The following is a 15626-nucleotide window of genomic DNA, read 5'->3' on the forward strand; positions in this document are numbered from 1 at the left end:
AACATGTACTCAGATTGATTATTTAACATTTATTGAAAATCCAAATTAAAAATATCACTAGATAACCTCCTGGCTTGGATTCAATCAGGCCCATCAGATTCCACTAAACATAAAGATGGCGGTATAGTATCTTGACGTCATTCTACAATAAAAAAGACTTGTAACTGGCGATAGTGCTACCGTAAAATGGTGGAAAGTTGAACTTCAGAGAAATGTTGACTAGAAAATTAGAAGAGTAAAGTGTAACATTTACATAGGGAGCAGCATAGATCAGTGGAATTTTAGTTCATCGTATCTTAAATATGTAGTACATGTATCACATGGGTATAATTTTATTACAGAGTGTGAAGCGTGACTTATTATTAACGGGAAAGAATCTGGTGTTGATTGGTTTAGAACTGGTAAGTTAGCCTTCAATAGTGATTAATTTGCTTGTTATCTCCCCTTGAAGGACACACCTGGAATAGAAAATAGAACAGCTGTAATATACACATGTGAAATAACATTATCATTCAAGGGGTTAGCCTATTAGATTTAAAGTTTATCTTGATGTGTCATTTTGATTAGACATAAGACAAGATACAATTAGATTTATATTTCGGTGTTATCAATAATGAGTGATTTCGTCCGACAAAGCAAACCAACACATACAATTCCATTAAATCAACATTTTTAGACTTAACCCAAATCAAGATCAGGTCTTATCTTTTTAAAAGTTTCGGCAACACAGCAATAGAATTGAAGTGTGCAAGTCGCTACATATGTAGGAGTAGATTGTCATCACCCATGTCTGTCCATCCATCCATCCACAGTAGTTTTTAGATTTTTTTTCAAACTTGGGATTCATGCAGCAACCTTTTGCAAAGTTTTTGCTGCTTCCGCCCAAGCCTTGTATGTGCTGTAAAAGTAAGAGCTTTTTTTATGTGAATTTGCATCTAGTCATAAAGTGTAATTTCAAATTCACACAAAATTATGTCGAGTTATTGACCCTTTCACGGAAACCTGATAGTCATGCTACAGGTCAAAGTTGTCGAAAACAATTTTTTATACACTCACATTGAAATGTTGTCATATTTTAAATTTATATACAGTGTTTACGGTCATGAGACGAAGTAGCCTATTGATTTTCAATGATTTACGATAATTACTGCCAGAGTTATGGCCCTTAATCACTTGGAAATATCTTGTGGACGCTTTGGAGGCTAAATTTAATATCTGATTGACTTTGAATTTATAAACAGGGTTTAAGGCAATGATTTTCATTGGTTTCTGATAATTACTGCCAGTTATATGGCCCTTGAGCACTTTGAAATATCTTGTGGACACTCTAGATGCTAAAGTTAATATCTGATTGACTTAAAATTTATACACAGTGTTTAAGGTCATGAGACAAAGAATCCTATTGATTTTCAACGATTTCTGACAAATACAGAGTTGTAGCCCTTGATCACATTGAAATAGCTGATGAACCCTCTAGATGCTACAGTTAATATCCAATTGACTTTACATACAGTGTTTAAAGTCATGAGACGAAGAATCCTATTGATTTTCAACAATTTTCGATAATTATAGCAACTGATATTAAATTTTTTGTATGCTAAATGTTAGAATAAGGCAGAACTAGAAGCCAAATGGGTTGTTACTCGTAATCAGATTTTAGTGTGTTGTAAATGTTTTCGTTTCTGACAAAAGAAAAAATATGCGACAACCCTTGTTGACTCCCTGGATGACTTAGCTGCTGTGGGTTATGTTTCATTGCCTGGCAACCTATCTTTGGACCAGCTGGAAGTATTCTTCAAGTCAAAATTAAATTCAGGGTCTAACTTTTGCTGGTTTATTACCCCTATCAAAGAGAAATTCTCCACAGCTTTGGGAAATATTTTTACCCCATAACAATCTATTACAAACAATCTGGTGGGTGTATAATCATTGCTTTGCTATTTTTAGGTTTTAAATTTCGTTAAGCAAAAATATATTCTATGTCCTTCAAAGAGCCTTCAGCTACAATCAAAAGTAAAGTTCTGAGTTATATATGTATGTCTTTTTATACAGAAAGTAATTGTAAGGAATATATTTTGCTTAGTTAGATAGTAGTAATGGTCTGTAACTTTTAGTATATTTGTAATTATATTATAGATAAAGAAAGGACCAGAGAAAGGATTAAAGAAGTTGGTTGTTAAAAGACAGATACCTATTGATCAAATCTCTTCTGTTTCTCTCAGGTTTGTTCAATACTTTATTTTGTTTTAAATCTAGAAACGTAAATCTTTTATTCAGTTGGCATTATTATTTGTGCCCTAGAATAAAATATTTTATTATTATGAAATGGAATAAAATAGGGTTTGACGTCCTACTTTTCTGCACCAACTGGGCTAATGAAGACGATTTTTATACGCCCACATTTTCATGTGGACGTATTATGCCGTCGCCCCTGTCCAACCGGACGTCTGTCCGTCCATTTTGACCAAACATGAAATATAGGTCTATCTCCCAAAGATCTCGGTTCCTTTTGATATTGGCATGTATCGGACCATAACTTCATGGATTATGACCCCGGATTGTACAAAAAAAACAAAAACGCTTTTGTTTTTAGGTTGTTCTCTATCCATCTCTTGCAAAATGTGGGCGTATCTTGCCTGGGAACCGCTGGTATTGTTATATTTTAGATCAGTGAGAATTAACTAACAGTACAAAGATATATGTCTGTATTATTGGTTTTAATATAGATCCTTGTGTCCAAAAAGAATACCTCATTTGTTCTGATTATTAGCTAATTACGTGTTGTGTAAATTGTTTGTTGGACAAATCAATATTTTTTATGATTTATTAGACATTACAAGTTTGCAAATTGAGGTTAGTATTGACATATCTTAATCAAGAGGTTCTACTGTGAGTTCAATGCTTTTAATGACTGCTAAATCCAATATCTTGTTTCATTAGTCATTAATACAATATGACAGGTTAGCTATGACTTAGTAAACAAATGCACAGCCAGTCTAACTTTTAAGTCCAAAGTCTTTCTTGAGGGATTTAGAATTTCGCTACTCTCTTTGATATTTATGTTTGACATTTAATATCTGTAAAAGTGCAAAGAGAGGTTAACAGTGAGATATTTTAATGTCCACTCAAAACAGAATTAGTCTTTTTGGAAATTAATTACTGTATATGTTTTTCAATAACTTGCTTTACGCATTTCTCTGAAATAGTGCAAGTATTACAGATATCGTGATTTAAAATGCAAATGTTAAACTACTTGTCCACTCAATTCACCTTTATTAGAAGTCAGACCTGTGTATACATTTCTTAATATTGTCCGTCATTTGGTGTGTCACTAGGAAGAAACAGTACCTGTTATACTCATTTACCAGATTGTCAAGAAAATAGAACAGTATGTCTTTCGATGCATGGAATTTTGGCAAACTGTATGATTTTATAAAAATTATAAAAAACACAACTTTATCTTCTTTCAGTACCCTACAAGATGACTTCTTTATATTAAATGTAGTCAATGAATACAGTAGTTTCTTAGAGTCTGTGTTTAAAACTGAATTTCTCACAGTTTTATCTCGTAAATATAAAGATAGAACGGGTAAAACGATACCATTAAACTTCTCAGATAGGTATGTATATATTAATAACTCTCATCAAGAACTGTAACCCATACATTAGACCAAAATATCTGAAGTTTAATCTCGTAAGCCCTGTTTCCATTTGACAGAAATAAAGTTTGCACTTTCCGGACTAGTAAGGAAAGTCATCTACATGATATGAAAAACTGTATCAGGATTACATAAAATAATGTCCTATTTGTTTATGACCGATGGAATAAGAAGACAGATCTTTGAAAAAATCAAACTTAATCATAACTTCTTTGTTATTGGAAATGACATTTTAACCAGAAAAGCTGTTTAAATGTTCAGATAACTTTTTAACAATTGGCAGTACAACAAAAATTGGTCAGTCTTATTACAAAAAGACTCTTAAGTTGTAAATTGTTATATTTTAGTTATTTTCAATAATCTGCAATACAATGTCCATGATACGTACATTAAAGGAACATTAGGTAAGATTAGATAAAGAGCTGACAGGTTTCGCTATAATAGTTAAAAAATAGATAATGAAAACAGAGTATGCTGAAAATTCCAGTCAAATTGCTTCACTCTGAACCGAGATGTTAGCGATTCAATTTTAGGCTAGCCTCGAACGTCATTACTTACTTTAGTGCGATGAAATACCAAGTCTTGATTATCTAGTTTTACGTTAAATTATCCATCACAAAATGTATTCAAATCCACTAAATATCGCAGGCTAATGATGGCATCGAGAGTTTAAAGATACATTTATTTATTACAACTAATCTGTTGTCTATTAATAGTTTAGAGTTTAGTGTAAAGAAAGAAGGATGGGGAGGTGGAGGAAGTCGAACTGTGAAGTTTATACGAGGTTCAGGAGATACAGCAATATTAAAGCCATCATCTAAAGTTCTAACTGTATCTATAGGATCAGGGTTACCTAAAGATTCTAGTAAGTCATATTATTATATTTCAAATATTATATTCTGTTTTTTTAATAAGTTTTCTTCATTTATTATGGTGGTTGTTTTCGTGAGAACCAAAAAATTCCAAAAAATATTTTAAAAGAATATCAGAAAAAATTCTTAGGAGAATTATTATCCAGTAAGTGGGATTCAATGATAAATAAATGAATCTGAAAAAAAAAAGTTTTAGAACTTGTTATATCTTTCATGCTTCAGTAAATAAAAATATTGTAAAAGTGATTGAAATCAAGCTAAAATCAAGAATACATGTACGTTTACTGTAAAACCCTATTCTATTTGTTGATGAAATGTGGTTTAGTTTTATGTTTTTTTATTAAGTGTGTATAATTAACAGGACCTGGGCGTAAAAATGTAAGTAATGGAGCCGCCAGACGGCCAGCTAATAAAAGACCTGGAATACCTCCGCCACAAGGTATTACATCAAGTAGACGAGGACCAGCACCACGAGGCCCTGCTCCATCACGTCCAGCACCTGCTGTACCCCATGGTCAAGTACCCCCTCCACCAACATCTCATCCTCCATCACGAAATCAGAGTAAGTACTTGACTGACATGGAAGATTTAATTTGTATTTGTATATTTGACAGTGTCGGATGCATGTGATGCTGCACCTCCATTATAGTGGTATTCTTAATCTTTTTTAGTTAAAACTCAGTGACAATATCTTTTTAAACTATGGCAGCCCATTAGCTCATGATAAAATGAACAATTTCATTGGATAATTTTAATAGATACTGCAACAGTTGTGATATATCTGAAGTATAATTGTCCACAATGGTCAAGGCAATATTATTCTTGAAATTAAGTTTTGGACCATTTTACCTTGACTTCAAGATGATGATGTAATCTGAATATTATTTTTTACACCAAGTCAGCAATTGTGCGTGAGTGACGTCTGATTCATTATCTCTGATTATCAATATATATAATATACCCATGTTTTGTATATTTATTATTCTAGTGCAAAGACAAACAAGTAAAGATATTCAGAATAAATTAGTAAAGCAACATTCCAGATCCAGTACATCTGACAAGGCACCATCATTACCACGTGAAGGAGCACAGAAACTAGCGAAAAAAATCAATCAAGCTGTTTTAAACAATAATAATGAATATTTATCAACGCCTGAAGCTGGAGTTGCAGGGTAAGATAACTCTAATGTATATTTATCTTGCAGACATCGATTAGATACCAGATTAAGGAAAAAATGGAGGAGATTTATTGAATCTGTTATCTTTGATTATTTCGGGGCATTGATTATTTTCTACAATTTTTATACGCCCACATTTTGTTTGTGGACATTCTACAGGTCACAATTTTTATCCGATTTTGACGGAACTTGAAATATAGGTTTATATCCCAAGGATTTCGGTTCCTTTTGATATAAGCACTTATCAGAACATAACTTCATTGATTATGGCCCCTGATTGTACGTAATTGTGATTTAGCTTGTGGACACTCTGGAGGTCACAACTTTTATCCGATTTTGATGTAACTTTAAATGTATGTTTATCCTGGTTTAAACATACGTTATGTAAGAGCTAAATCTGCCTATTGCAGGTTTTTCTTTAGGCCTAAAATGTTATCTAAATTATTAATTAAGACATTGATTAACTTATCCAGACCATAATCAACTCTCGATGTCATCGCTAGCCTACAATATTTACTGGATTAGAATCCGATCTGCTGCTCACACTCATTGATGATTAAATCAGAAAATGGATAATCGAGACCATGTATTTTATCGTACCGACTTTAGTAATGATGATCGAGGCTAGGCCTAAAATTCCATTGCTAAATTCTCGGTTCAGAGTGGATCAATTTGATTGAAATTTTCAGCAAATTTCCTTTACATTATCTAGTTTTTAACTATTGTAGTGAGAACTGCCAGCTCTTTATCTAATCTATAATGTACCTTTAAGTTTGTGATTGGCATGGCATGCAATCATTTCCTCTCTGACCTTTTTCCAAGAAACTTAACATGCTGTTTGTAAATGTTTAGGAGTTTATATTAATTCTATGATGTTTAATATTTATCGTTTCTCACTTGTGAATCATTGAGGTTCTTTTCACGGTCCCACATTGCAGACAGCATGAGAGACATTCAGAAAGAATAAATAATTGATCTCAATATATTTTCACAATTAGATATAATATATTGAGATACAATGAAAACACACCACTGATTTGACTGGAAGTGCTGGCCAGACATAATACAGTTGAAATATGATTTTTGCCATGTTTGTAGACTTGATATTTACCGATACAAATAAATCAAAATAACAAGGAGATCAAAATAAGTTGACTAAAGGTCTAATTTGAGTCAGAATTGGTCCAATGTATGGCACGCAATGCGACAGAGCAAACTTGACGATGAACAGTGTTAGCACTAATGAACTCCGGTGGACACATCAAAGCAGCAACCGTATAGAAAGCTAACAGTGTGCGATTATGCAGATGTGGCCTGATAATTTGCCAACCTTGTCGTAGTGTTGTCAGGCGTTGCGCTCCAGGCTTTGTCTGATGTCTAGTTGACCCTTTTAACTGAAAGCTATCAGCCAATTATCTCTGGTTGGTAGTGTGATAGCATTCAACCCTTGAACCGTTCTTGGTGTTGTTCAAACTTGCCTTCTGCAGGAATTGTACTGACCCCTAGCTTTTTAAAAGCCACATTTTGTACCCCATTTCTGCATTATAAAATCACAATTTTCGGCATTTCCTTTTTGTTTGAGCAAATTGATATGTGGTGCATTTAAACGATTGTGAAAACATTCTCATTTGGTATCAATTGTAATCAGATGTTGTTGCATTCAGACTTACAATAATCCGTAGTGTGTTTAATTGTGTTTCAGTATAAATATATATCTGTCTACTAACTAAATCTAATTCTTATATCTATAATATATAACTCTTTGTTTAAGGCATCATACTAACATCATAGAGACTTATAACAAGGAGTAAGTTGTTAGAGTGTTGTGTGTCATTTATGTTTTCATAGTGCATCCAGAAAATTATACCTTGTAAAAGGGAGTGCAGTGCATGTGCCATTTTTTAGCAAAATTAAATATTATCCCTATTTATATGATTACAGTAATCCTATTTCAAATAAGAATTTTGCAAGTTCTCTGTGCGGAAATGATTTTTTGCCGAGAGCCTTCGATCATTGAAATTATTTTTATGTTGAAGGCAGCAAATATTCGTCTTCTACTTTGAAAGCAATCATAATCACAAAATGTCAATAATAATCTTGTTGAGATATTTTGAATTGATGAAACCAGTAGTTTTAATTTATCCCATGTAAGAATGATATATAAAGATGAATGTATGTGATGTGTGCTCACTAAGAATGGGTATGTGGTTTTAGTAGAGCTTATTTAGTAAAAGTCTGAAACTGAAAACTAGCTGGTTCTAATATCAGTATACTCTGTAATACTGTATGCATGAGAAATCTGTTAAATTTTTAAAATATTTTAAGCATGAAATTAAACGCTTTTTAACTTTGATATTTGTGATGCCTGAGTGAGTTTTATAAATAAAATCAAGCATGTGAGCATGAATGCATTTATTAATGTTTTTATGTGCACTATTTTTTATAATATTTTCAACAAACATATTCAGCACATCTTGTTTATTTAAATGGGAGTAGCCTCAAACAATCAACAATTTGATTAAATGTCAAAATATATCTAATGGAAAGCAAGATGTCTAGAAAAACCATTTAATACACATGTATTGATTTGCTTGAAGCTACTCCCACTTTTAATTAACACTAGTTACACAATTTACTTATGATGTGTAGTAATGAAAATATCAAGCCCTGAATGCATAAAAGAAGGAGTTAGGAACAAACTTAGGTAAAATTGTAATACATTAGTCTGATATAGACTCGTCCCAAAAAGATGACCTTAACATTTGAGTGGATTCTTCTAGTCCTCATGAAAATTGGTATGAAGCCAGTCAAGGGATTAAGTTTTTCCAGAAAAAGGAATAAATACCTACTTTAAAAATAACTCCATGTAGAGTAATCATTTCCTAATTCAGCTTTACACATTCAGGTCTAATTTATACTATTTATAATTATTTTAATTATTTCCTGTACTTTTGATGTTTTTTATGAAACTTTTCCTTAGTAAAAAGACTACCTGGCACATGTATTAAATAGTTAAACATTTATAGAATATATTAATGATATTATTTAACTAACAAGTTTTATTTTGTATGTTATTATTGGCAAATTTAGCACAAGACTACTGAGGGATTAATGATTTTTAATTACTCTTTTTATTTCAATTGTCTTCTCCAGATTATGTACAATATAATTATTCTCTCTTGAATTTACCAGATTTGGTACAATATCATTATTTTCTCTTAATTTACCAGATTTGGTACAATAGCATTATTCGCTCTTAAATTTACCAGGTTTGGTACAATAACATTATTCTCTCTTAAATTTCCCAGATTGAATATAATTATTCTGTCTTAAATTTATCAGATTTGGTACAAAATAATTAGGTGACTATCCATGTTTTACAGAATGCAAAGACAGAATCAAGGTAAGAAAAAACCCAATCCAGGTGCAGGACGACCAAAACCTAAACCAAGTATTAAACCTAAACCAACCTTACCACAAGCTAAGTGTTTATTTGCTTATGATGCCCAGGATACAGATGAACTTAGTTTTAATGAGGGGGAGATTATAGACATAGTCAGAGAAGGTAAGATATTGAGATTACTTTTAATGTTACACAATATCATAACATTTACTGAACATGCATATCTGTACATATACCATGGCTGCGTTAATGCTACTGAGACTAAAAGAACATTCTTCAAACAGTTTCCACCTTCAGAAATAACTGATATAAATTGTCTTCTGTTCTTTGAGGAAGGAATTTTATGAATATCTGTAACTATAGGATGATAAATGTGTAAGCTAATTTGGTCTTAAAATCTCTTTTAGCGTAAACACAGAAATCATCAGATATTGGAAGATAATAAAACCTTGGCTAAAAATGGACTCTAGCTTTCAATAGTTGACAGTTTAAGTTGAAGGAAAACTGACTCATGATTATTGAAATCAATAGGACTTAGACATATTACTTACTAGAGAACCTATTCTGACACAATTTTCGAGGTATCAATCCAAAATATCTCATCTTGACATTCTGATAAAGTTTTAGATTTAAATCTTATAAATCTTGTTCACTGATTCACCCTTTATGGTAATATAATAACTCACCTTAGCCATTTTAAATATTGTTTATTTCAGATCAATCAGGTTGGTGGGTAGGTAAATTACGAGGCAGAGAAGGACTCTTCCCAGCTAATTATATTGAAAAAATGTAAACCATTTCCAAAATCTATTTTTACTGGATATGTTAAGTTTTAGTATGATTAAGGAACAATGTATAATATACTGAATGTATATTTGAAAGAGGAAGATAGTTACATATATTGATATGTAAATATTGGAATTTGTATATAAAACAGACATGCTGACAAGCTATATGTATTTATATTATAAGCTTGAAATATATGCACTGCTGTAGATGTAAATATTAATTTTTAATTGTATATAACGTACCTGTCAGTTGAAAAGGGACACTTTCATGGAACTTTTGATTTTACTTATTTCAATCAGTTTCATTGATTATAAATGTATATTATACGAGCGGAGCTGACATTGTTTAATAAATAATCTCAAGGGAAATTATCTCATTCTGATTAACATTAACTGTTATCTTAACTCTTAAAACCACGGATCATCATATTATACATTTTTCGGACAATATCCAACTTTCTACAGATTCATGTACTAAGAATGAATATCAACAGTGGATAATCTTGTGACTTGGATTCAATTAGATTTAAAAGAGGCCCATCAAAAGATTTTACCCAACATATATAGGTGACGCTGGCTTGTTTATATCATCTGAAGACGATACTTAATGTGGAAAAATTTTCAATTCATGACATACTGAAATAGATTAAACCATATTAAACTGATGTTCCTTTTAGAGATTCAATGACCCTCAAATGAGGATTAGCAGCTTTAATTCACTGAAATATTGAGATGTTAATATATACTGTTAATGAATAGTAAACATACACCTAGTGTATAATGTATGTATCTATGTTATGTAAAATATAAGTGCCACTTTTTATAGATCTTACTGTTTCCATCCATTTAAAATGCATTTTGCACTTAATCAGAGACTAATTTGGTTTATTTAAAATATTGAATATCAAAGTATAACAAAATACTTAAATGAGAAGTGGAATTGGGTGTTCTAAAATGATGTAACAATAACCTACCTTGACCCGTGCAAGATATTATACATCCCTTACTATAGACAGAAAGTCTTATCTCATGATATATTTTTATAAGAAAATGTTAGTACCTGTATATGTTTGTGTGTCTTTGGCTATCTGTGATATTGACGTACTGTATCAGGTTTAAAAAAGATTTTTCATGAAGTTATAGTTTTATGCAATTTGACGACATTCCAATATACATATTAATGTGTTGCCTTAGTGAATTTCTTTTTACTACCATAGTTAGTATAAAAACAAAGTCATTACCTTGTGAACAAATAAGATATATGTCTAGTAAAGGGAAGACAACCAGAATGGTCTCTAAATAATTAAATTTGTATAATCCTTGAGTGGCAATGATTTATAAGGTATAATTAAAACTTATATTTGCAGAATTATTTTGTGATACAATATGAATAATCATTCAGTACTGTGTTTTCTGCAGAATTATATTCTATGTACATAACCTTTCATAAATTCATCCTACTTTAATTATTCTTTTATTATAAATATTTTTATATACTGGAATAGATCAGTACAGAACTGCAGCCATAATTTGTTATGTAAGCTACATTTTATTAGAAAGTTAATAACTTATTTATACTGGTATTGTTCTCATTTAACCATGACTACCGAAATAGTGCTGAATTTTTTTCTGTAAATACACATAATTTGAAAATATTACCTACATACTACTTAACATTATTGTGTTACCTGTGATAAAGGCCATACAAATTTAAAAAAAAAAAAAAAAATACACCCATTGATTAAATTTAAAACTCAACCAATGCTTAAATTTGGCAGCTTCAAAGTTCAAACAGGTTAACACTTTGTTCAATTGACACTAGCAACAGGCAACTGAAATTAGGACTTATTAGGAGTAAAATAAGGTTTTTATGGCCTTGGGCCCTTATGTACTGTTATTCCATTTTTATTCCAGGGTTTTCTGTTATACATTTTCAGTTGGAGATATGTAATGTTTGGTATAGACAATTTTCTATTACCAGTAGGTGGACATCTATCAACATTTTATTGTACAAACTTGGATATAATTCTTTCCCTGACTTATATAAACTATATATATGTAAATATTACTTATATGTGTATAATGTATATATAAAGCTTATAATTATGTTAAATTATATATAAGGCTTATTTTACATTATATCTTGCTGCCATATATTTATACAAATAGTCCCATAGACATATTTGACCAACATTGTCTATGTTGGCTAAATATGTCTTTAAAATTCTGATATAGGTCTTTCATCAGAATTAGGCTAGATTATAGCACTTCTCCACATAGTCAATTGACTATATCTGCATCATAGTAAGACATGCTCAGTAAATGGGGATGCTAACTGTTGATTACAGTATTTGTCTTACACTGTATTACCCTTTAAATATAGCGACAAAATGTTATGTAGTTTCAAAATTGATATGTATTGAGTAGCCTGTATGTATTACTCTTATGTGCGATGGCTTGTGCTTCAAATATTTCTCACAGTGTCCTTTCCCCTACTTATTCTGTTACATAAGAAATTAAGTTAGCTGGATGTGCTATATGGCAATTTAGTTATTTTTCTTTCCAGTATTTAGTCTGTGTTATAATTTTGTTACATATTATATAGAATGTTATTTGTAAATGTTCATAACAATCAGGTAGCTATACTAGACAGACATATATTTTAGATAAATTTATTTAACCTTAAAGTATTTTTATATATCTGTATATTGTATTATTTCAAAGATAATTTAAACAAAATGAACATTACACAATTAAAAGCTTGTTTAGAATTTATATGTTCTTGGCTTGTTTAAAAGTTTTTGTTATTGTTTGGAAGAATGTATTTTGTTTAGGAAGGTGGATGTGGAATATGAAGTTACATATAGTAAATACATACTTCTATGTAGTATTGTAGCTACAGTGACCCAGAAGGCAAATAATCATTCTCCTTGTTTAAGTTAACAAAGATAAGGGCTGAAAAGTGTTCATTAGAAAGAAATTTAGATGGTTAGAAAAACAAAATATCAATTTAGGTAAATGGTCATTGACCAAAATACGTATCCTGAAGTCATTGACTGACATGTCCAAAATCAAAATGTTCACAATCTGAAATCATAGATGGCCATAACTCACTTTCTTTATGATTGAGCAATTTTAGATGAGTGTACTTTTTGGTAAGATACTTTTTCGGGATAATATCTGAAATTCTGTATTAATCTTTTAGTGCTCTATGGGTAGCCATATTGGCTCAGTGAGTTTGATGCTGGCTCACTAAACAGGATGTCCTTGGTTCGATACTGCTGTTCTATAAGATTTCCCAGTCCGGTGCTGTATGGTGGGCCTAGGAAAGAATAAGGATCTACTGATCTCGTCATTTAGATGTGATGTAGTAGGGAGATCCACCTATACTAGTTGGCATGCACGTAAAAAAAAAAAAATGAAATGGGGTTTACTGTTTTACTTTTCTGCACCAACCAGGCCTATGAAGACGGGCACACCATGCAGTCTGTTATGGGGAAATTTTAGCCTGACAACGGCTTTATCTCGTACTCTTTGTAGGATTCATTTACGTGCACACCAACAAGAATAGGTAAATCGCTATATTGTCCTATGTGAACAACTCACCGCTGTTCCTTGCCAGGCTCTCCGTCCCGGCACCACAGACAAGTTTTAATTGTCAAATGAGAGAAAATAGATGTCCAACTGATATGAAACAGAAAATGTATTTTAATCTAATTGTTACAGGGTATGCAATACTTTACACTGAAATTGTTTTAAAGAGTTTGTTATAGCCATATTGGTTCTATGTACATTACTAATATACTGAGATGCATATTTTTATATAGATGATTGTAAATCTGGGTTGAGTGATACACTTTAATTTTTCAATGTAACAACATCAGATCACTGTGGTAACACATGAATGATGTTTTCACCACAGATCAGTTCAGTAAAGCACAATAAATTGAATGGGAATATGTTGCATTTCTGTGGAACCACCAGAACACACTATTTCATTAATTCAATAGGGCAAGTACAAGAATTGTCGCATGAAGGATTCGATGCCATCACATTACCATCCTGAGAATGACTGGGTGACTCCTTCCATCAGATAAGAGATGGGTCGCAACATATGATAGCAATTTGATAAAACTGGCACATCATCTGCAGAATCACACGCTGCCTATTGCTACTGCGAGGGGTCCACATTGGTTAATCAGTGTTAACACAGTTCATAACTTGCAACACTCTGCGATCCCTGCATTGGCCGAGAAAGTTCATCCAGATTTTCCGGTGTGGTTCCCCCTTGTCAGTGATGCAGGACAGCTGTCTAGTTGTTCGGATAGGACGAAAAACCGAGGTCCCGTGTACACATTGGCCTGCATGTAAAAGATCCCTTGACAGTTGGAATTCGATATAAGAGTAGGCTGTAGTGCTACTGTCCGGGCAAAACTTCCCTCATAGCACATTGTATGGCATATACCTGTCTTCATTAGCCCAGTTCAGAGCAGAACAGTAGGACATTAAACCCCATTTCATTTCATTTGATTTCATTGCAACACACTGTGTGCCGAATGAGCCAGACAAACTTACATTGCACCAGTTCTGACTCAATGCCATTATAGACTTGATTTTTATCCCTTGTGACTACTTTTCACGGTGAGGTTTTCATTGCGTCTCAGTATATTATTCTTGCACAAAGTTATCGTGACATAAAGTTTTTTTTCTACTATCAATATGTTTGCCTTTAGTGTTATAAGTGTATTAATTAATATCAGGTTTCAACACTTTAACAATATTTTACATGCTTTATTTATTAAATTACCTCTTAATTGTCTTTATTGTATTATCAGCTTACATTGTATGGTACATTATTATTATAATTATAGCAAAATTTAATAGAATTAAAAAAATGATTCTTATGTAAATATTGGCAATAAAATATTACCGATCTCGTTATTATTTTTGTCGTTTTTATTTTTTATGTAGATAATGTCATTTAATTATACAGAATGAATATAAGTGTAGTTTAATGGTTGAATGCAATACATTAAGTAATATATTGAGATTGCACGAGTGTGTTAGCACAAGTGCTATATCTATATATCACGCAATGTCTTGCACGAGACCATTAAACAACTTAAAATACAGACACTGTCCAGCATGTGCATTTCAATGAAATATACTCAGCCAAATTAAAAACTTGACACTCAGGATTTTTGGGACTAGATTTTTAATATTTGGTTTAAGGCAACTATTTTAGTGTTATGTTGTGCACGTACGACCTTGACATCAACAGAAAGCAAGAATACGTCCTTGACATTGATAACGTCAAGTAATGTCACAGTACCCCCCAAAATGAAATTCACAGACTTGAAGAACAATCGGAATAAAGTGTTTAGTAACGGTTGTGACCTCCTCTAGCGTCTCGTACTGCCACACAACGTCTTCTCATGGATCTCAGAACATTAGTAAACACTACCCGAGGAAGACGTCGCCACTGCTCAGCAAGAGCAGGTTGAAGGTCCTGCAACGTCAGTGGTGGATTCACTTGCTGACGAACACATCGACCCAGTTCGTCCCAGATGTGTTCAATAGGATCAAGGTCAGGGCTAAGCGACGGCCAATCCAGGACTTTGACACCGGCATTTCTTAAAAAATTCTGGGTAGCAATTGCTGTATGGGGTCGAGCATTGTCTTGTTAAAACGTTAGTCCAGGCCCATGTCTCTGCATAAACGGAAGA

General features: G+C 32.3%; 1 protein-coding gene and 1 long non-coding RNA gene across 3 annotated transcripts in view; one reads left to right on the forward strand and one right to left on the reverse strand.

The window, feature by feature from the left end:
- Positions 1-14841, forward strand: part of LOC126817310 (unconventional myosin-Ie) — a 49002-nt gene extending 34161 nt beyond the window's left edge. The window contains exons 22-30 of one of the 2 annotated variants that reach the window (XM_050544167.2): positions 342-401; positions 2137-2222; positions 3471-3620; positions 4376-4524; positions 4893-5093; positions 5520-5703; positions 7481-7516; positions 9093-9274; positions 9829-14841. In XM_050544167.2, coding sequence (XP_050400124.1) covers positions 342-401; positions 2137-2222; positions 3471-3620; positions 4376-4524; positions 4893-5093; positions 5520-5703; positions 7481-7516; positions 9093-9274; positions 9829-9905 — 1125 coding nt within the window. In that variant the 3' untranslated portion in view covers positions 9906-14841. The remainder of the gene's footprint in view (positions 1-341; positions 402-2136; positions 2223-3470; positions 3621-4375; positions 4525-4892; positions 5094-5519; positions 5704-7480; positions 7517-9092; positions 9275-9828) is intronic. The other variant, XM_050544168.2, reaches the window with a different exon arrangement.
- Positions 15-8644, reverse strand: LOC126817311 (uncharacterized). Its single transcript, XR_007678968.1, has 2 exons — positions 8559-8644; positions 15-458 (listed from the first exon to the last, which is right to left on the reverse strand). It is a non-coding gene; the product is annotated as an uncharacterized LOC126817311 (long non-coding RNA).
- Positions 14842-15626: the final 785 nt, after the last annotated feature.

Source organism: Patella vulgata, chromosome 4 (genome assembly GCF_932274485.2).
Source record: "Patella vulgata chromosome 4, xgPatVulg1.2, whole genome shotgun sequence".
Classification (NCBI taxonomy): domain Eukaryota; kingdom Metazoa; phylum Mollusca; class Gastropoda; family Patellidae; genus Patella; species Patella vulgata.